This window comes from Juglans regia, chromosome 9, assembly GCF_001411555.2.
Source record: "Juglans regia cultivar Chandler chromosome 9, Walnut 2.0, whole genome shotgun sequence".
Classification (NCBI taxonomy): Eukaryota; Viridiplantae; Streptophyta; class Magnoliopsida; order Fagales; family Juglandaceae; genus Juglans; species Juglans regia.
Window position 1 is genome coordinate 14,714,843 of NC_049909.1, and position 23,246 is coordinate 14,738,088.

Here is a 23,246-nt window from a genome sequence, read left to right on the forward strand (position 1 = left end):
CGTGAAGTACTTTGTGTTTCTTGCATCTCTTTCTCTCTCTCTCTTTTTTCCACAAATAACTAGATTCGACCTTCCATGGATAAGATGTTTATCTGTTTCTACAGTACATAGTTTAGTATCATGTTCTTCATATTTCTTTTGTAATTAATGTATAGATTATATATTTCTTTTAAAAGAGCATAATCGAAGTTATATAGTGTCGAACAAGTAGGTATAATTTTTTTTTTTTGGCACCAAGTGTACTCCTAAAACAAAATTCCAACTAATTATGGGAGTACACAGATTCTCGACAAGAAATTTCTCGTGAGTGTATCACCCGCACGTCTAGTTTGAATAATTTAAAAGAAAGTTTTCTTAGACTGATGGCTCTTAAAAATTATTTTTATCCAAAAAGATTTAAATCTTTACTACTTGAGCCAACTTTTAAGGGTTCGAACAAGCACGTGAGATTATCATGAGAACATCAAAATAGATAAGTGTAATATTATTTTTTTAGAGCATGGTCTTTGAACAAGAAAACTAGTTAATGATGGAACAACTTAATTCATTAATCTTAAACCTTGAGTACCTTTCATAGATTCCATGCATTTTTTGGTTTTTGGAGAATGACATGGAAGCTGATCGATCGTATCTTTCAATTTGGATATGTATCGACATGTCCAATGGTCCATACACACATAAATAAATATCTTTAATTTCATAGTTAGTGGAAATTATTATTGTTATTGCTATTTGGTCAACTCATAAATGAGATCTCTGAGTTCATGCAATCAAGGAATTATGAGAGAATTCAAAGAAGATATCATTATAAATTCAATACATATTGAATAAGTGAAATACTCTAGTCATAAAATGATTATAGAAAAATAATCTTACAAACTGATATAGTTTGTAAGATTATTTTTATATAATCTGGTTGTAGCACTCCTAATAATGTATGAACGATGTTAATAATTAGCTAAAGAAATAAAAATATAAACTCATGATGCCAATATGTCTAATTTCTGAATTATTTTTTCTTTCTTTCAACATATAAAAAAAAGGTTAAATGTTATTTTTGTACTTCTCTTTATTTTATTTATTTCCCTTTTTTTTTTTTTTTTTTTTATAAAACGGATATTACCCTTCGTTAGGAGAGAGACTTACAAAGTTGACTTAAAAAACAAGCCAATTACAATCATTAGTAGCTTCCCAGTACACTTTCATGACTAACATAGTCTAGTCCAAACGATAAATCTCAAAAGACTTAGATCTTAAAGAAAATACCGCATTTGTCCACGACAGAGGGTTACAAAGTCCTATATCCCAACTAAGCAGAGTAGGGTATATCAAACCCCGTCAACACGGAGGGGAGACTACTACTCCATTCGGACCAAAGTCCGAAGTCACTACTTTTTTTAGATTTTTATTTACCTAGAAACAACATTACACAAAAGAAACTATAAAAAAAAACACTGCACAAAAAAGGAAAAAGCAGTGCACAGAGGCTTCTGTGGCACATGCAGTACACGCGCCACTCTGGAAAGAGAACTGATAGTCGACCTTGGAGATCCCAGACTCATAGACTTCAGAAACGTCGCGCGTGGCGTTGGCAGAGGGCTCTCCGGTGGTGCTTGAAAGCCACGCACCGAACGACGCCGAAACTTCGACCCAAGCGTGCGGGCTACTAGCCGCTCCGTTAGGAGCCACATTTGGTGGTCTTAAAGATCGGCGGCTGGGCAACACCATGGTGGGGTGCGTGCTGGCCTGTGGACGGTGGGAAGACTCAGATTTATGATTCTCTCTTATTTTATCTAAAAAATACACAAAAACAAAACACTACACATAAAAGAAGAGAAGCTGTTTCCCCTTTAAAATGCTCTTTAGGTTTCTAATTTTATTATTTATTGTCTTTGCCGAGTCTCTGCCTCCCCAATCCAAAGCAGCCAGGGAAGGGATATTTCATTTAAAAATATTACTTTTTTAAAGATTATATTCGTTTTCATTTTATTCCTTTGAGACAACCATACAATTATTGACACGTATAGCATCTTGATTGCTATTATCTTGCAATAAATATACATGTCATGAGACAAGAAAATTAATAAATAATTTGTTCAAAATCATAAACTTTCAAAACCGCCTAAATTTAAAAAAAAAATAGTATTTACAGTCTTATGTGCAAATATTTTGTATTCTTTTTTTAAAAAAAAATGTATAAATTTGAGATATACATAAAAATATATATATATTTTATATTTTTTTTAAAGAAAATGTGAGAGACTTACACATTTTAAAATTATATTTAATATTATTCAATCAAAAAAAAGATTTGTTATTAAAAAAATAATTTTTTTATTTAAAATCTCATATTTATCTTTTTTTTTTTTTTTAAAAAGGTAAATATTATTCAAACATCATCTATCAAATTAAAAAGCAGAAGAGTGGACAGAGGATATAGGGAATTTGAGAGGAAATCCAGAGGATGCAGATGGCCGACGTGGCACTGACAGATCTGAGCAAAAACAGCAATAAAATAATAATAATAATAATAATAATAATAGAATGACCGACACGGAAAGCTGAGGAATGGAAGGAAGCCACGTCATGGCAAAAAAAAAAAAAGGAACCTGGAGAAATCGCCGTCCATGCACGCGCACTTAGATACCAAAATACACGCTGACCTTTTAACACGTGTGCTTTCTTCCTGTCCCCAGACACTTCTCCCATGGCCTTAGCCGACTCCTTCCGATTCCCCCTCAGCCTTTTCACGACATTTTCTTGGGCCTCCCCCTTATTATTGACCATTAATTAAATTAATATCAATGGTCCCCTGCAGACAGCAACAGAGGCTGCATTGAAAGGAACTTATAAAGAATCTTTACCCTTTTTTTTCTTTAAATAATTAAAAAAAATTAATAAAAATTATTAGACTCCATCATCATACTGTTGTTGGTCATGACCATCCATTTCAGAGTCCTATTCATCTCTGGACCCCTTTTTTTTTTTGACAGTTAAATCTTATCTATGCTGCTTCTGTTTAGTGTGATCTCTTGAGTTTGGTGGCTGCCTTTTTATATCCAGTGTTCAAACTGTGGAAAAGTCTTGATGATTCATTCATTCATTCTGACTTTGCATGTTGGATGTTGATGCAAAGTTGGAGAAAAAATTACATATTCATTGATTTTGATTACATCTATCTCGTTTACGTATCGATTTTGATTTTGATGAATTTTTCTTTTTTTGTTAAGTATTTCTCGATTTTGTTAGAAAAAAAAAGTTGAGAGCATGTTTTATTTTTTTATTGGGTAGATTGTATTAGCAACAAAGTCTTGTTTGAACAATTGCATGAAAGAAATCAAATCATCAACTGCATTTGGTAAAATCTGTCTTTAGACCAGTTTTGGTCAACGGATCTCTCAATCAAGTTGTGATTGAAAAGTACTAATAATTTTGAATGATTCTTATAGATGATTTTTCCCCTTTCAAGAAATTTGATGAGGGTGGTAGGACCATGTCTATGAATGTAATTTTTTCTCAAGATCTGAAAAGGAAAATTTAAGAGAAAATCTCTGATACTATTTATTAGTAGGACATACATGCTGAAAAGTCTTTAATAAACAGTATTTTTAGCAAAGAATGATATAAAGAACATGTTTATTTGCTTTTATTTTCAAGTTTAACTGATTTTTTGAAAGATTTATGCAGAAGAAGTTGCAGAGTTAAGAACAGAGCATAGCAGAGCAGTGTTAGCACTCAAATTTAATGTTTGAAGTACAGAAAGAAGTCTTCTTGGTCTAGTCATATTGATTGCCATTGATAGCTTTCCACGTCCAATTTATTCTCACTCACTCTCTCTCTCTGGCGATTTTTAAACCCACAGGTCTGCAATTGATAGCTCTCCATCCAAATGGTTAAATAAATTTTAAGAAGGAAAAGAACATCGAATCCAAGGAATCTTATTGATGTGACCATTTCCTTTTCAATGTTGTGCAGTAACTTGTCATGTCAATTTTAATGGAAGGAAATCCAACTGCTCTGTACTGTGTCATCAACTTGTTATTATTATTTTTTGTACGACATATATTTTATAATTCTATAACAATTAATTTGATTGTACTTCAATTTTGCAATTTTAATTTTTTAACAAAATTGTAGAAAGTATTTAGATCATTTATAAGTCACGTCTTATCTGTTAGATTTATTTTATAATAAAAATAATTTTATAATTTAACGAATCACATTTAATCACATCAAGCTGTATCGGTTTGTGAGATTACTTTTATATAATCTTTTTGTAGTTAAAATATTTCTCTTCATTTATTTCAACAAGACTTTTTTTGAGCGTGTTGTGTAATCTTGAGTCCATTTGAAAAAGTTGGTATAGCAAAATAATGGTAAAATACTAAAAATAAATAAATAAGTCTCTCTCCCTCTCGACTATTTCGAAGTAGTTTCGCAAATAGTCCACCAATCCAACCCCAAAGTTTGTGCTATAAATATCCAAGAACCCCAAACCATGTGAATCAACTCTTTTAATGCTAACAATACCATTATCCATCAACTCCTACCCAAATCCATCTCTCTAGCTCTACCTTTCCATCCAAATCCATCTTCCCAAACACAAAATAGTGAAAACAAACGCGACCAGCACCAATAACAATGTTGGTCCTGTCCAAACCAACAATTGAGCAGTACTCTGATATCAGAAACTGCATACCCTCCACATTATGCTCCGGAATTCCTCTGATAGACCTCTCAAAACCCGACTCCGGGCATCTCATAGTCAAGGCCTGCGAAGAGTTTGGATTCTTTAAGGTCGTCAATCATGGGGTCCCAATGGAGTTCATCACCAACTTGGAAGCTAAAGCTGTCAGATTCTTCTCTTTACCTCTCTCAGAGAAAGAAAAAGCAGGGCCTCCTACTCCACTGGGGTATGGCAACAAGAGTATTGGACTCAACGGTGATATTGGCTGGGTGGAATACCTTCTTTTCACAACCAATCCAGATTCAAGTTCTCAGTCATTTCTCTCTGTTTTTGGAGAAAACCAAGAAAAGTTTCGGTAAGAAAAGTCTAACAGAATCATCCTCAAGTTGAACTTGATTCACATGGTTAATAACTCTGTTTTGCTTGTGTCTATGCTGTTTTTATTGCTGCAGCTCGGCTTTGAATGACTATGTATCAGCTGTGAGGAAAATGGGCTGCGAAATTCTAGAACAGATGGCTGATGGATTGAAGCTCCAACCAAGAAATGTGTTCAGTAAGCTTTTGATGGATAAACAGAGTGACTCTGTTTTCAGGCTAAATCATTACCCTCCATGCCCAGAGCTGCAGGCCTTGAATGATACCAATATGATTGGTTTTGGAGAGCACACCGACCCACAAATCATTTCTGTGCTGAGATCTAATAACACATCTGGCCTCCAAATATCTTTAAGAGATGGGAGTTGGATTTCAGTCCCACCTGATCAGGACTCATTTTTCATCAATGTTGGGGATTCTCTACAGGTACAGTTAGATACAGTTCTAATAAACAAAGAAATTCCAATATGAAAACTAGAAAATAAATTCTGGATAATTCCAGTGTTGATTACCACTGTCTATCATGGGGCTTCTTTCCTTTTCCTTACCAATAAAATCTGTTTTGATGTGTTTTTCTGTGTTCTGTTGGTGAATGCATGCAGGTTATGACTAATGGGAGGTTCCAAAGTGTAAGACACAGGGTTTTGGCAAACAGCATGAAATCTAGAGTTTCAATGATATATTTTGGTGGACCACCTTTGAGTGAGAAAATAGCTCCATTACCCTCACTCATGAAAGGAGAAAGAAGCTTATACAAAGAGTTTACATGGTTTGAGTACAAAAAAACTGCTTTCAATTCAAGATTGGCAGATAACAGGCTTGTGAACTTTGAGAGAATCATAGCCTCATAATGTAACAAACATGATTGTCACCTTTTAGGAGAAATGGTGTTTCAAATATATTAAGATATATATCATATTTCCCATAGATGTAATACTCTTTTTTTTTTTTTTTTACCTTTTGTCTTGTTTTCCTCTACAAACTTCATGTAACTTCCTTTGTTGTTAATAATACAAGCTTACTATCATTATCTTATCTACCATTGCAGATTTAGATTTTCTTTGATATTGCTGAGTTGTTGCTTATATATATTACCTTTAAGTGGGCCTAAGAACTTCTCCCACTCAAACCATTGTCTTCTCCAGCATGGATTGGGACTATATCTATTGGCCAAGTCTATCTGGTTTCAACTCCCAATGATTACAGTCAGCCCCAAGATACTCAACATATTTTAAACTAAGCTTATCTAAATCAAATAACCATCATAAACAATGCTTGCTTGAAGACCAAATGGATAGGGTACCAACCTCCCTTATTAACAAATATCATAAAATACTCCTAAATAATAATTTATTTGAAGTCTGTTCATTGGCACGCCAAATACACTACTGATATGGAATCTTTTTTCTAGCTATACGAGCTCTCATAATAGTATGTTTAAACACCGACTTGTAAGTAGTAAAATTTTATTTTTAAATAAATAACTACTTCAAATATTCTCGAGAAATAATCGCCTCCCGGGAATATTTGACTTAAGTTTTCATCCTCTTGCCAAAGCCATTGGTTTTGGTTATATATATATATATATACCTAAGAATGTTTCCAATTGCATAGAGATAGTGGCATCAAATGCAGCAGACGTTTTCATTTTAGCATTGTTGATTTTGACACAATGCAGTCGAAACATTAAACAACATCTAGATAGAAAGTGTAAAATGCAACTATCTCTAGAAACTGGAGAAGTCCGCTTCATGTAGATAGTATGTAGTGAAGCACAACATATGAAAATCATTTAAATTTAGTCAAATCAGTGTGATTGTTTGAAAATAATAAAATATAAGATAAAAAAATAGCATTATTTAAAAAATATATATATTATTTACTCATATTGAAAGGTGGTGCTGTAGCCCTAATGTGGGATCCAAAGAATCCCACGTTCCCCAAAAATGATCAAAGGACAGTGTTATTCAGTCCACAGACTACTGACTGAGGTTGGCCATTAATAATTAGACATGTGCTTGCATGTTGGTGTTTGTGTGTGTATATGTATATATATATACAAAAACTTTTAATTTTCTATTTTAATGATAACGTGTATGGAAAGTCAATACAAGATCAAAAAATCTACTCAATCTCTTACTATTCATACAACCTCCACACTTCACATTATTTTTAATTTTTATTATTTTTTTCTTTTATTAAATATTTATTATATAAATAATGAATAAAAAATTTAAAATAATTTAAAAAGAATAAACTCAAAAAAAAATTTAAAAAAAATATTAAAAATTTAAAAAAGTGTGAAGTGTGGAGTGTGGTGGAGGTTGTGTAGCAAAGCTCATACAAGATAGCCCATAGGAAATTAAGCCAGGCCGTACGTAGCAAAGTGTCAGTTTGGTATCATTTTCCTTTTTGTTTTCATTTTCAAAACAAGAAAAAAAAAAGTCAAAATTTAAATTTTAGCCATAAAATACCAAAAACAGGATTACATCTGGCTCTCAAATTTGGAGGGTGATCTTTCTAGTTGGGCAGAGAAGACTTTAGAGGGCTCGAAATATAGTTTTATAAAAAAATAATAATTAATTAAAATAGAAAAATGATCCTAAATAAAACTTGGCTGAAAGTTAAACTAGTCCAATGTGAATGCTCTAATGTATTTGCCCTCGTAGCGATGCATCAGTCATTATTCATTTCCATACCATACACTTGAAGCATTTTCTTTGGGTGTACGGTGATGAGTGGTAGATTTTTCTTTCTCAATATATGCATTTCTTATAAAATGGCTTTTCCTGTAAGGTTAATTTCCCATCTGAATGACTGGTCGTTTCTAAAAGGAAATAGAAAATGTGATGGTAAGAATACCATAAAAGAGATAAAAAAGCCACGAGGGAAGTGTTTTTCAGGGATAGGATATCAAAATGATAGAGCAAGATATGATTAGCATAGAATATCAAAATGATAGAGCAAGATATGATTAGCATAGAATAAAGGACTTGCAGTGGGAAGATTCTTCAGGCAGGGCTGTGCTACAAAATGAACCATATCGGAAATGGGTTCCAAAAACCTAGTCCATACTACAATCATACATCCCTTAAAGGTTTGATATACTTGCACCATACAAGGAACCTGATGGAGGAACTGTTGGGAACTACTAAAACATGGCAGACACCGGCTGCAAAACAGCAAGCAACTAATTTGCTCCCCTTGTACACACATCATGACAGTGAATCAAGTTTTTAAGTTATTTTGAGTCTCATTTCTGGCTCTTCTTTTTCCATAAGTCTCCAAACTTTCTAATTCCTGAACCCTTTCGCTTTCCACTTCCAAGACCATCCAAATCATCATCCATCCCCGGTGATCCAACAAAGCTAGTGTATCCACCAGCTGGTGTCTCAAATACTCCACCAAAATGCTTCTCCATGGAGACGCATCTCCCGGAGATTCTCCCGTTCATCTCCACACCCCCAGCAAGCACTGCTGCTGCGGCATCTGCTGCTTTTCTCCATTGCTCTGTCTGTACTCTCATCTTCTTCATCTCTAGCTCTAGTGTCTCCTTCGCTTCTTCCACAGCTTTCAGCTTCTCATTCAGCTGAGCTTCATTTGCTTTGCTTTTTTTCAACTCTTCTCCCAGCTGGCTCAACTTCAAGGCCGTTTCCCCTTCCTTTGTTTTAGAAGATGATACTTCTAATGCTGCTTCACTCAACTGGTTTCTCATTTTTTCGTTTTCCTGACTGAACAACTTTAGTTCCTTTTTTCTCTCTTCTAACATGTCTTTCAGCATATCTATCTCATCCTTCTTCAGAGCCAAGTCATGGAAGGACGGTGTCTCCGGCTCTGGAGTTGCTGGTGGTTCAGTACATGTGACAATTTGTTTGGTTTCTTTCTCAACCTGATCAGTCAGCTGGCTTTGATCATCCTTGGGCTCTGCTGTTACATTTTCCACCGAAACTTCGAAAATATCAGTTTCCTGCTGTTTATCATCCAGACCCTCATCTTGAGGAGTGCTGTCTTTTCTGTTATATTCTTGAATTTCCGTTGGAGGATCCTTTCCTTGGATCTCCACTAGCTCTAGAACAACTGGCTTCTTTGTTTTCTTCTCCAATTGCTCTTGAGCTTCTTTCTTTGCAGCCTCTGCTGAAGTTAATTGCTCTTTCAGAATCTTTAGCTCTTCTTGTGCTTGCCCAAGTTGAGATTCTAAGTCTGAAATGCGGGTGCCAAGTTTCTTCTGGCTTAGTGAAGCAGATTGAGCACCTCTTGGGGACCTACGATCTCCTAGCTTGGGACTCCGTTCAGTAATTGGCCGATGATGCTGTGGATCTGAATCAGAACCAGATGTCCTACGTGGATGTGCGCCTCGAGGAGACTGCCTTTGGGGCATTTCTGTTCCCCTGTTTATGACAACAATAGAATATATATTGAAGAAAATTCCACTCACACAATTAAGAAGAAATCATAAATTCTTGATAGTGCAAGAAAAAAATACATAAAACAATATTCCTGTAAAGGGATGATGGTTTGAACTGAGGATATGGTGCTACCACACCACTGCTAAGGGTACAACGAAATCATATACCATGATTGGAGTAACCAGGAGCTTATAGAGTTAATAGCAATATATATTGACCGGGAATTACATGCCAAAAAACAACAATGTTAGGACCAAACAACATTAAGAAAGGAATACTCACATTATCAATTGACGCAACAGATAGGAACATATTTGCATATTTATAATTGAGCCCTATTATGTTAAAATAACAACTTTTATATTATATTGCCGATTATATGGTTAACACAGTGTCAAAGATGCTGCAACTGACAATTCAAGTTTACTGTAATGAGACACAACATACTCTACAAAATAATTAACTCAACCTCCTCTAATGTGTACTTAATTGATGTCATCAGTTTGGTTTAAGTTCTCTCAAAACTAGACGATGTTGTGTACAATAGAATCACGTCATCCATTCTTCTGTATAGAGTGGTAGAATAATCTATGCATACAAGAGACCTGCATACAATTAACATTCCAGGACAATAGCCAGACCAGTTGTTATGTCTGCTACTGAGCAACATGCAAGAATAGTTCATGTTTTTCATTTTTCCTCTTTTTGTATAACATCTTGCCTCAGCAAATGTCTTTGTTCATATACACTATTTTTTTTATTCTACTAGTTACATGACTTTGTTCAAATCTATAGTAGTATGCCCCCATCGCATCCTCAATCTCGATTTAATTAACGACCTTTTATCATAAGTCAAACTTGTAGAGGAAAAATTGAGAATGACTTTGCACGGACTAATCAAAGGTTAATGTTCTCTTGCATGCAATTTGGATATGCACCACAATCAGTTTGGAATCTGGCATGGGCAGCTTCGAGCAGCAATTTCACAATGGATCTGTTAATGCTTGCCAATCAAGTTATTTGGAACTGCCTCTAGATATCAACATCATTATGTTAATTTCAATTAGCTTGCCGCTAGGATGTACATACAAACATAATTCTGACAATTGGTTTTGAAGCATGCACCATAAAACAAAAACTCAATAATAAATTGCATACACTGCGTTCTCTAACCTTGATCTTGGCATTTGATTCACTTAAATACTATTGATTCAAGAAGGGAGATAATTACTCGTAACTTCAAGCTAGTGATCTGCAGAATAATAGCAAAGATCAAAAGGAATTAGAAACAATATACAAAAATAATGCACTATATACATTAAACTGTCAATATTGTGAAAATCAGACAAAAGGTGAAGGCATTATCTTAGTAGAAGTTAGTGCGAGCTCTAAAACTATCCATTTACCTGCAATTAAGATCCCAACAGAAGGGGAAAAAAACTAACGTCAACCCTTTTTAATTCAACATATAAGGTGGGCAGCTGTTTTCTGGCATCTCAAGAGGGAAAAAATCTTTCTTTTTGTTTCTATCTGAAAAACACATTCCAATAGTTGGCCAAAAATACGAGAAAAATATTCCAAATAGAGATACAAAAAAGGTGTGAATAATACACAAGGCATCAAAATTGATGTTCAAGAGACAGACATTGAAATGTGGTACTTTCACCTGATTAAACATTCTTTATGCCCGTAACTCTTCCTTGTTCATGTTTGGGTAGAATAGCAGGGCAAATACAAATATTCAAGTATTAATAGTGTTGCAAAATTGTGTTCTTTATCAGTAGTATGCTTGATTACGGCAATTCTGGCCTCTTGGATTGTCACCTCAAGGTGAAAGTTAATCATCTAAAATAGAATTAGTATCTACTGCTTGTATAAAATATTATTCAGACAAATTAAAAATTAATGCCTATTATTGCAATCTTAATATTTGGATGTTAATGAATAGTGCACATTACAACTTATGCTTCAATTGGAGTGTCAAATGTCAATTTTGTAGTTCGAAGAGAGGAAGTGTAGTTCCACTTAACAATACTGTTATACAGAAATTTGTGTAGAGTAGAGGAAACTAGTCAATGAACCTCAATCAACATGTTCACTTGATCGAAACAAAATCACCCAACACAAAAAGCCACAAAAGGTTTAACGTCACCCACAAGTGGTATGAGACAATACGCTATCGCTGAACCACCAGGCTAACATCAGATTATGACATGAGATAATACACTTACGTGGTGATCCATCTCATTCAATATTTATCAACCCTATGTGTGGGATCAGATGACACCTATGCGATGATCCATGTGAAATTCAAAAAAACAATGTATTTAAGCACAAACATGAACATAGTTGACCAAAGCTTTTATTTAAGTATACTAGTACGAGTATAAGACTATAAGTTGTCAAATCTTAAATTGAATCATAATCTGAAAAAGTTGAGTTGTTAGAATAACATAATTATAACTAAATCCATGCAAATTAAATTTATATTCTCCACTACTTTTGAAAGCCACTGCTCAAACTTGTTCATACCTAGATATACGGTTTGGACAACATATCCATTCAAGGCTTAAGGCCACAAAGTTAACAAGTACTAATGGTGGATTTTCATACTCAAATCACAACAGATACAATGGACTTGATAGCTATTAAGAAATGAGTTTTTTAGTTACTCTCTCTAGTTTTAAAATTCTCATCTCCTCTCCACCCGCCTACCTACCTTCAACCTCTCCAATCAACCACCCTCGTCCCTGGAAAAGCTCTCTTCTTCTTTAGGGAGGGATCCTCCCCCTTAATCTTTCCTCCCATGTTCCCCCACTTTCATCCTTCTGGATAGGCACGATGTCTCCTTCCTCCTCTCTCGCTTTCTTCCCCTGCTATCTCCTTCCCCTATCTACTCTACCCCCTCCTTTCTTTCTTTCCCTACCAACCTCCCCCATTATTTCCTCCTCTCACCTACAACTTAGCCCTTTACTACTACAACATCCAACCTTAAAATCTGATCTTTTACAAGGCTCCCTGACCGAATTTAGGACGTTTATGCCCTTTTGCTAGCAACCCGTAAATAAATGAGAGTTCCAATCTACTTTTTATCCGTACAATGGTTGAATAGAGACCTCCTTTAGTGACTCTAGTTCAATCTAGATCAATGCATCTTTGTAGCAATGCTACTAGATGCTCCAACAACTTTGCAGTTCCTTCTACACCAACAAAAGATTCTTCAAGACTGTCCAACACGAGATCCGAAGGACTATAAAGATGAAATCGTGTCCTTTCGCTAATTAGCATCTCTGGAAACATTCTTTTGTTTTGTTTTTGTTTGTTTGTTCGTTCGTTTCATTCTAGGATTTCGGAAGATAGACCAAGCTAACATCCCAAAATAAAAAGTAAACGAAAAAGGAAGGAAAAAAGGTTTAGAAAAAGGCCACATACGCAGTCTCATCTCATCTCCCTCCCTTTTGGGGTATGTTATTGTGGGTAGTGATGAGATTCAACCTTATAATTGCTCATCTTCCTCTTTTTACATATCTAAACAGATCAAAGCTGACATTGCCCAAAAAGACATTCCGTGCTGGACCCAAAACGAACATTGGAAGAGTGTTTTACAACAACAAAGAGGAAACAAGGCCTCGCTAAATAGATAGCAAGAAACCGAAACAAGAACAAGATTCCTCCATGGCAAAGTAGGAGCTAAAAGACGGTGAGTCTCACCTTGATCTTATCAAACAAAACATTACTTTCGGTCAGCTTGTTCTCTTAGGGAATTCGAGTAGCAGCTGGGCGACCTCCATGAGAAACCCACTTTGAAAAAATAAGACAATACCGGAAGAAAATCTGGGCGACCAGGGAAGAATGTGAGATGTTTAAGGCAGACAAGGGGTTATGGCGGTATGTAATTTTCAGGAACACGGACTGAGCAAACAAAACTCTCCCAGTAACTATAAAGCTATAAATAAACCTGGAAAGAGAAAATGCCTTGGAAAGATGGAACCGAGAGAGAGAGAGAGAGAGAGAGAGAATCAGAGAGATATTTCAAGTTTGAATTAAAGCTGCGACATTTGTGGGCCTTGAAGCCATAAAAGAAGCAAGAGGAAGAGGACACAAGAGGGTGGAGAACGGACTCATAAATATGTACCAACCAATACAAATCTTGGGAAATCCAACATGCATTTACACTCTTGTCTTTTTGTCTCTTTTCAAAGTTCAAAACTTTTTTCTATTCACGCACACAGATCATCTCCCGTTCTTCGGTGACACAGACAGTGCGGGCATTTAAAAAAGTTGAGAATACATCCTATACATAAAACAATGGTTTCTTGAAAGAAGTGAGTGAAAGTCTGAAACTGTGCATGGCGTAGACTTCGAATGGCCCTTTGTCCTCGCCGGGAGTTTCTCGGCATATGCGGCATAACAAGCGTTGTTGTAACTCAGTTGTCAATACCATCTATCTTTTGAGTAATACACTTTCCATCATTGTAAAAATTGTAAATTTCATCTCATCTGGTTCCAAAATAGCGTTCAAATCTAAACACTTTCTAATTAATCATTACATTTTTTTTCAAAATTTTAAATAAAAAATTCAATTTTTTAAAATCTCTAAAAAAAAAATAATATTAAAATATTATATTATAAAAATATTTTAACTTTATAATATTTTTTATTCAACATTTTCTTTCTCTTTTTCCAAAATTTAAAAAATACTTAACTCCAAATATTTCATTATTATTTACAAATTATCTTACTATTATTCACAAAATTCACATCTCATCTTATTCTCTAAGCATCCTCTTACATTTATTTTTGTAATTTTCATTCAACTGTATATTAAATTGAGAGTATTTATGTAAAATAATTTACTTTTATAAGTTGTTTTATAAAAATATTCATCATTTAACGCATAGTTATATAAAATTTATAAAAAAAAAAAAACTGATAATTGTGTCATTTTTCCAATCTTTTTGGAAACGTAACTGTTCTAAAAAACTGTTCTCAATACTCTCATCTTTTTATGGGTCTATTTGAAAATATAATTGTTCTCATATATCGTACTTCACTATTATTCATTATTATTTATAAACTATTTAGTATTATTTACGAATTATTTTATGAATTATTTATAAGTTTGGATAGTGAGTTGAAATAAAAATTAAAAGTTGAATAAAATATTATTATAATATTATTATTATTTTTAAATTTGAAAATGTTGAATTATTTATTATATTTAGTGTAAAAATTTAAAAAAATTATAATAATTAGATGAATTTAAAGTGTTATTATATCCAAACCTAGATATTCAAACGGATGGACCTTGATCAAACACCTTTTGAAATGTCTGGTTATTCGTGACAAGCAAGTGATTTGTCATGTTTCTTGAACGATCTAGTTTGTTAGATGTAGGGATGTAAATTTTAATCGAAAAAATATATATTTAAAGTAATAAAAAATAGTGAAAAAGTATTAAATAGTAATGAAAAGTAGGTAAAAAGTAATAATAAAATAATAAATAATAGTGAAATATTTTGAGAATACCTTATGTATTCTCAGTATCGGCTTCAAGGTTGTAATTTTTTTACTTTTTCTCAAAATTTTATGGTAATTAAATTTTATTCTTATTTTATTTTAAAAAGTTAAATTAAAATATAATATTTAAATTAGATTACTTCTCTTTTAAAGCATTTAATTATCTGGATAAAGCATATTTAACAAGAATTTTAACGTTCAATAGGTAGCTAACTACACGATATGTAGTTGCGCTTAATTAAAAACTTTTTAAATATATGTTACTACTATAGATTATTCAATGAAATACAAAAATTTTTAGAGTTTACATATATATATATATGATAATATTAACTATTTTATATAATTACTATATAGTCGTTTCCATAGTTCAAACTTAGTTTATAGTTTACATTAAAAAAATACAAATTTAAAATTTATTTGTTTCTTTCTATTGTTTACAAGTCTTTTTATCACTTCGTTAAAGGTTGTCTTGAAAAAGTTTAAAATTTAACTATTTATTTCAAACCGATCCTTCTAAATTTATAATTCTGACTTCATTCTTGTTTATTGTAATATATTAAATTGTAAAACTCTTTTATTATAAACTAGATTTAGGTTGTGTTTGAATGTTGAAGTGAGTTGAGTTGAGTTGAGTTGAGATGATAAAATATTGTTAGAATATTATTTTTTAATATTATTATTATTTTGAGATTTGAAAAAGTTGAATTGTTTATTATATTTTGTGTTGGAATTTGAAAAAATTGTAATGATGAGTTGAGATAAGTTGAAATGAGTTAATCAACCAAACGAAGCCTTATATATAACATCTAGCCAGACTAGCGGCTATATCAATTTTATGAGTTTATTTTTTGTGATTTTTTTTTCAATAGCACTGCCCAAAAATGCCATTGAACGTTGACCTCAAATTTTGTTTTGTTTGGAAACTAAACTCATCTCAACTCATCATTACAATTTTTTCAAATCACAACACAAAATATAATAAACAATTCAACTTTTTTCAAATCTTAAAATAATAATAATAATAAACAATAATATTCTAACAATATTTTATTAACTCAACTCAACTTAACTCAATTCAATTCAACATTCAAACACACCTGAACTCGGAAGTGATGCTCAGATTACACCTTACAGCTTTGACAAGCCAAAATTACAATATAAGGATAAATTACTACTTCCTACTACCTATTTATTATTCTTTTTACTTTTTTTACTTAATGATTAAGGAAGTGACTATTAGTAAAATTATATATTTTTTTAATTTTTTCTTAATGATTAAAGATGTTAAAAAAATATTTTAAAAATAATGAAAAAATAAAAATTTCAAATACATTATAGATTAGTAGTAAAATGGTAGTAAGAGAGTAATAAGCCTATCATTATCCTATATTTTAATCATATTGAGCATTTTTTAAGATTTTATTTTCAAGGTGGGATCTATATATAATTTTTATACCCTTAAATTATCTTTAATATATATGATTGAAGTGAAAATGTATTGAATTTATTTATTTATTCCTTACAGATTCTATGGGATGACATTGTGCAAAATTCCGTGAAAATGGAAGATATTTTATAATAATTAGGGTATAATTATGATTTTAGAGTGTAACAATTAAATCATAATAATAAATAAAAAAAAATATTAAGTTGGCATTTTAGGGTCAATAGTACTTAGTCCATTTGAGTTGTAGTAAAATCAAATAAAGTCTAGCTTCAAATTAAATTGGATAAAAATTAAAGTAAGTGTAAAGTTAATTGTTGTACCCTGTACTCTCTTGAGATCCTATATATCAATCTAACTAAAATTTTAGTAGTTGTCCAAAATAAAATAAAATAAAATTTTAGTAAGTTAATTTCATGTTAAACCTAAAAATTACAATAATACTCTATACTCATATTTAGACATGTAGTGAATTAAATGATAAATTATACGGGCTATAGTACGTGGCGGTCACATTGTTATTTAAAACAAAACAAAACCCAAAAGAGAAGCAAAACTAAACTCGACGTAAATACCCGTTTGGATATTTAGAATATCTCAGTATATCTATCAATAATAATAATTTTTTTTAAGTTAAGATATTTTAGTAAGTTTTGAAAAATAAGAGAAAAAAATTTGATTAATATCTAAGTTAAAAAATTATTTTAATATAATTTTTATTTTAAAATTTTAAAAAATAGTATTATTTTTTATGTTTTGTTTGAGATTTTGAAAAAATTATAATTATTACATAATAATTAAATTAAAAAATTAAAAATTAAAAAGTGTTGTGTTTAAAAAGGAAATATTGGAAAATATATAAAAATAATTGAGATATATTGTGTTGTCAAACGGGGATGTTATTCACAACTCTCTCTCTCTTGCCAATGGCGCAAGAAAGTGTGTTGTGTTTGTAATGTTTATTGTTTTTTTTTTTTCTATTTTTGAAGAATAAAATAACTTTATTCATACCGATTGCAACAGAGAACGGATACAAGGAGGGACTCCCTCCAAAACAATGCTCTCCTCAGAGAATTTTAATGCATCCTTAGCAAGACAATGTGCAATACAGTTAAACTTTCTAGACACAAAAGAAACAGACCAATGCTGAAACTGTTGTAGCATTAATCTAATATCAGACACCATCAAACCAACTGGACTCCACTGATCTGCTAATCCTTTGATATCATTCACCACCTTTAGAGCATCACCCTCCAATATAATACTGTACAAACCCAGCTGTTTAACAAGAATAACAACTTTAAGAGCAGTAAAAGCCTAAGCTAGATAAGCATCAGGAAGAAAAGCACCTTGGGATCTAAGAGAAGCTATAACTTTTCCAGTCCAATCACGAACAATGACCCATACACCAACTCTGCAATTAATCTTATCAACTGATGCATCCCAAATTGGCTTTAAAGACATGAAGGGGAGGAGCCCTCCACTGGGACTCAAGCTGATGTACAATCACTCTACCCATATCAACTTTCTGGTTGGCATCCTTAAAATCCATGTGGACTTGGTTAATCACTTGCAGAAGATCATTTGGATCCATAAACTTCCCTTCAAACACAGACAAGTTCCTCCTTTTCCATAACTGGTATGCAGTTACAGCAAAGATAGTCATTTCCTATTCATCTAGCATTGTAAGAAGATAGGTAACCAATTCCTTAAAAGAGGAATCCATCACTACCACCTTCTACATTCTTTAAAAACTGAATCCCCAAACATCCTGAGCTGAATTGTATTGCCATAGTATATGAGAAGCTGACTCAGGCTCAAGTCCACACATAAGGCACAAGGGAGAATCAACAATTTTCCTTTTGAACAAATTCTGGTTGGTAGGTAAGGAATCGCGACATGCTCTCCATATCATCATTTTAACAGCATTAGTAGTATGAAGCTTCCAAATCTTTGCCCATATGTCTTTTCTCAGAGGTCTCTGAGATGACTCTCCCTTTACAGTTGCTTCCATATCACATAGTAGGTGATAAACACTCTTTATAGAGAACTTACCATCACTAGTACATCTCCACACCAATTTATCTAATGCATTCTTTACACTAATAGGGATCCTGCTAATAAAATCAGCCTCTTCAGCATTCACCATCTCTCTTAACAGCATCTGGTTCCAAGAACTTGTAGGCTTATCAATCAGAGAACTAACCTTCCACCCATCATATTGATCTTGCATAGGGGACTGAATTTTAAAAGTGGATGGATGAGGAATCCACTTATCAGACCATATATGCACTGAGTCTCCATTGCCAATTTTCCATATAAGGCCTTCTTGCAAAACTTCCTTAGCTGACATGAAGCTTCTCTAGAGATAAGAGGCATTGCTACCAACCTTTGCATTCAGAAAATTACTCTGTGGAAGTACTTTGCTTTTAGTACTCTTGCAGCAAGTGTATGAGGTTGTTGTAGAATTCTCCAACGTTGTTTAGCTAGGAGGGCCACATTGAAATCAATGAAGTCTCTATAACCAAGACCTCCATCTAACTTTGACTTTCCAAGCATTTTCCAAGGAATCCATTGGGTTTTAGTCCTGTCTCCTCTACTTTCCCACCAGAAATTCTGTATAAGTTTGTTAATGGACATCAATATTGCTCTAGGAAGCTTGAATATACTCATAATGTATGTTGGAATGGCCTGCACCACTGATTTTAGCAACACTTCTTTCCCAGCCTGAGAGAGGAACTTCACTTTCCAATTTTGCATCTTGTTACGAATGCTATCCAAAATAGGCCTAAAAGCTCAAGTTTCTGTTTCCCCACATAAGAAGGGAGTCCCAAATATTTCTCAAAAGACTTAGTTTCCTTCATTCTTGTAGTAGAAAGAATTGCCATCTTAACATCAGCACTTGTATTTTTGCTAAAAAAGATTGCATATTTGTCAAAATTGAGTTTCTGACCTGAGGCAGCTTCATAAGAATTCATCAATCTAAAAAGTCTGCTCCACTCCAAAGGATTTGCCTTACAAAAAAGTAAACTATCATCTGCAAAAAAAAAAAAAAAAATGGTTGACTAATAAAGTCCCTCTAGCAAAATGAAAACTAGATATAAAACCCCTTTTCTCAGCCTTATCTAGCATTTGACCCAAAATTTCTTAACAAAGAATAAAAAGGTAAGGTGAAATAGGATCCCCTTGCCTTATGCCACGAGAAGGGATAAATGTTTGTTGTGGGGAACCATTAATTAAAAGGGAGTACTTGACTGTACTAACACATTTCATAATCAGATCTATCCAGTGCCCCCCAAACCCCATTCTCTTCATAACAGCTTCAAGGAAACTCCATTCAATTATGTCATACGCCTTGCTCATATCTAATTTGAGTGCTATGTACCCTTCCTTCTTTCCTCTCAATCTGTTTTGCATAGAGTGTATGGCTTCATAAGCCACAATAATATTGTCTGAAATCAAATGACCAAGGACAAAAATACTTTGAGCATTAGAAATTATAAGGGGAAGAATATGTTTCAATTTGTTGACTAAAACTTTGGAGACTACCTTATAGACCACATTACACAAACTAATGGGTCTAAATTTAGAGACAAGTCCAGGGTTTTTCTTCTTGGGGATAAGGGGCAATATATGTCTCATTAATGGTCTCAATATCTGCACCAGCAGAAAAACTCCTTCACTGCATAGATCACTCATTGACTAGCCACATTCCAATTGTCTTGGTAAAAACCTGCTGAAAACCCATTTGGCCCAGGGGAACTTAAAGGGTTCATTTCAAATAAAGCAATCTTCACCTCCTCAGAGGTGCATTCTTTTTTAAGCTGACAATTCATCTCATTTCATCTCCTCATAGGTGAATGAAGTTTTTTCAGTTATATAAATATATATATTTATATATATATATATATATATATATATATATACTAACCTCCTATCTTTTAACTCTCAAAACGAAAAAATGGAAATGAAAAAAAAAAAACATGATTTTTTAAGAAAGTACTTAAATCGTGGATATGAACTTTTGATCACCATTATCCGGTTCGGAAGAATATATATATATATATATATATATATATATATATATATTATCTATATATAGACATATATATATAAATACTAACATCCTATCTTTTAACTCTCAAAACCAAAAAATGGAAATGAAAAAAAAAAACATGATTTTTTAAGAAAGTACTTAAATCGTGGATATGAACTTTTGATCACCATTATCCGGTTCGGAAGAATATATATATATATATATATATATATATATATATATTATCTATATATAGACATATATATATAAATACTAACATCCTATCTTTTAACTCTCAAAACCAAAAAATGGAAATGAAAAAAAAAAACATGATTTTTTAAGAAAGTACTTAAATCGTGGATATGAACTTTTGATCACCATTATCCGGCCCGGAAGAAATTATATAATCCTTTGGAGTTGGTAACTTGGGTTTGACTGACACATGGCATATACCTTTAGGCAATCAGCATTTAGCGCTGAAAACTATAATTTAAAATGCAATTGAATCCCATATTTTCAAATCCAACTAGCTAGTTATGGAAAAAAGCTCATCAAAAGGGAGACTTTTTTTCACCTCCTACGTCCTTTTTCACGTTCCCATATTTGGGTTTCTCAGAATATATACTCTCTGTATGGCAGAAAGAAATCTTTCCATATTTCCAAACCAAGAAAAAAAATTAAAGAAAATCAATAATAACTTGTCCATAAGAGGATATCGGGATCTTTCTAGTAGTACTGATCCCTTATAAAGTCAATGGCAACGGCCAATATGTATGTATAAAGTTGAGGCTGGAAAAAGGGCTTGCATCCATCATTCAGTACAGGAAAAGAAAAGAGGAAGATCACAATTACAAAGAAGATCAGAAATGAGTCTGACAATTTTTCTCGGTTGGGTTTGCTTGCTAATGTCCAGCTTGCCGCAATTCCCTTCAGAATCTCAAGGCCCACCCAAGTTTTTCAACGTGATGGAATATGGTGCAATTGCAGATGGAGTCACAGACAACAGTGAGGTATAAAAATCTATACGTATGACTTGGTTCTTAACTAGTTCTTAAATCTGGTACTGCAAAAAGACTAATACATGCATGGCTTATTAATTTAATGGAAATTTTCTATGTTTTTGTAAAGGCATTTCTGAAGGCATGGAAGGAAGCATGTGAATGGAAAGGAAGGGCAAGAGTCTTTGTCCCATTGGGAAAAATATTCACTGTGAACTCGATGATGTTTGAGGGTCCTTGCAAAGGGCAGATGGCATTTGTGATCAGAGGGATTCTCAAGGCTCCAACAGATCCATCCAAGTTCTTACTTACTGATAAATGGATAAATTTCAGATACATAGATAATTTGACAGTGAGTGGCGGCGGCACCTTGGACGGCCAAGGAAAGGTGGCTTGGCCTTACAATGACTGCAAAAAGAATTCTCATTGCCCAGCTCTTCCCGCTGTAAGTTTTAATTTCTAGGCTAGTTTCGTTATATATATATACCTTTTGATTTGTTCATTATAATCTAGCTCAAAATCTGACTGCATGATCTTTATATATGAACAGACAATGAGATTCGATTTTGTTAGGAACGCACGAGTTCATCACTTGAGATCCATTGACAGTAAGAACACCCATTTTATCCTATTCGGATGTCAGGACATGAACATCAGTCATGTCAGAATATCGGCTCCCGGTGACAGCCCCAACACCGACGGGATCAAGATTGGAAGCTCACAGCGCATTGGAATCTCACATTCGATTATCGGTACCGGCGATGACTGCATATCTATGCTGCCCGGAACTAGAGAGGTCAATATTTCCGATGTTGTTTGTGGACCTGGGCATGGAATTAGCGTTGGGAGCCTCGGAAAATCCGGGGATGAAGATGCTTTGTCTGGTATTGCCATAAAAAATTGCACCTTCCGGGGTACTTCAGATGGAGTGAGAATCAAAACATGGGCTTATCCAATGCTCAAGGACACTGAGGCTTCTAATTTTGTATATGAAGATATTTTCATGGATAATGTCGGCAATCCCATCATTATCGATCAACAATATTGCCCTGTCCCTCCTTGCGAGTTTGTGGTACGACGTAATTATTTCAATCATATAGTACTTTTAGTTAATTAATTATCTTGATGGTGTTGTTATATAAGTTTGTTAAATCAATCTATCCCCGATTTGTAACATGTCCTTTGCATTCGCTCCTCCAATAGTTAAGTAGAACAAGACATCCATGGGGTAAATATTATTTAATCATTGCTAGCTCTTGATCTTGTCCACAGGCCTCTCGAGTGCAAATCAGCAATATCACATACAGAAACATCTGGGGAAGTTCTGGATCGAAAGTCGCAGTTACTCTCAGATGTAGCCAGACGAGACCATGCAACAACGTGGTGTTGGAAGACATCAATCTGTCTTACCTGAGCGGCAATGAAGGAAATGCAACTGCGTTGTGTTCTCACGTCAATGGACATGCCCTTGGCAAACAAAACCCTGCATCTTGCCTATAGTACTCAGGCTCCTCCTCCTGCTGCATGCATGCATGCCCTTTTTCGAACAAGTTTTTAGGTTAAATTTGCTGCTAGCTGCATGAAAACATGGAATAATGTTATGTTCTTCTAATATTGGCCAACTCCTGCATGCATGCATGCATGCATGGGTGTCAAGCTGTGTAGTACTTTCGTATCGGAGATTGTGTTGTGTAGTAGTACTACAATTGTACCGAAATCGTTTTGCTAAAACGTGACGTACGTTCTGCATGCCGCCGATCGGTAGAGATAAACATGA

General features: G+C 33.6%; 3 protein-coding genes across 4 annotated transcripts; 2 read left to right on the top strand and 1 right to left on the bottom strand.

The window, feature by feature from the left end:
* The first annotated feature begins 4,501 nt into the window (after positions 1 to 4,501).
* LOC108994294 (gibberellin 2-beta-dioxygenase 1-like) lies at positions 4,502 to 6,097 on the top strand. The gene is made up of 3 exons (XM_018969434.2): positions 4,502 to 5,042; positions 5,140 to 5,488; positions 5,665 to 6,097. The coding sequence occupies exons 1-3, from the start codon at positions 4,642 to 4,644 to the stop codon at positions 5,911 to 5,913; spliced, it is 999 nt and encodes a 332-aa protein (XP_018824979.1). The 5' UTR covers positions 4,502 to 4,641; the 3' UTR covers positions 5,914 to 6,097.
* Positions 6,098 to 7,999: 1,902 nt separating this feature from the next.
* On the bottom strand, positions 8,000 to 13,560 carry LOC108994414 (interactor of constitutive active ROPs 4). Of its 2 annotated transcripts, XM_018969620.2 has the most exons (4): positions 13,180 to 13,560; positions 10,875 to 10,998; positions 10,642 to 10,720; positions 8,000 to 9,450 (listed from the first exon to the last, which is right to left on the bottom strand). In XM_018969620.2, the coding sequence occupies exons 3-4, from the start codon at positions 10,653 to 10,655 to the stop codon at positions 8,316 to 8,318; spliced, it is 1,149 nt and encodes a 382-aa protein (XP_018825165.1). In that variant the 5' UTR covers positions 10,656 to 10,720; positions 10,875 to 10,998; positions 13,180 to 13,560; the 3' UTR covers positions 8,000 to 8,315. The 2 variants fall into 2 exon arrangements, with proteins under 2 accessions (XP_018825165.1, XP_018825164.1); XM_018969619.2 differs by lacking the exon at positions 10,875 to 10,998 and having other exon boundaries at positions 13,180 to 13,552.
* Positions 13,561 to 21,337: 7,777 nt separating this feature from the next.
* On the top strand, positions 21,338 to 22,969 carry LOC108994310 (exopolygalacturonase-like). The gene is made up of 4 exons (XM_018969449.1): positions 21,338 to 21,481; positions 21,600 to 21,914; positions 22,020 to 22,541; positions 22,742 to 22,969. Exons 1-4 carry the CDS (start codon positions 21,338 to 21,340, stop codon positions 22,967 to 22,969), a joined length of 1,209 nt encoding a protein of 402 aa, XP_018824994.1.
* Positions 22,970 to 23,246: the final 277 nt, after the last annotated feature.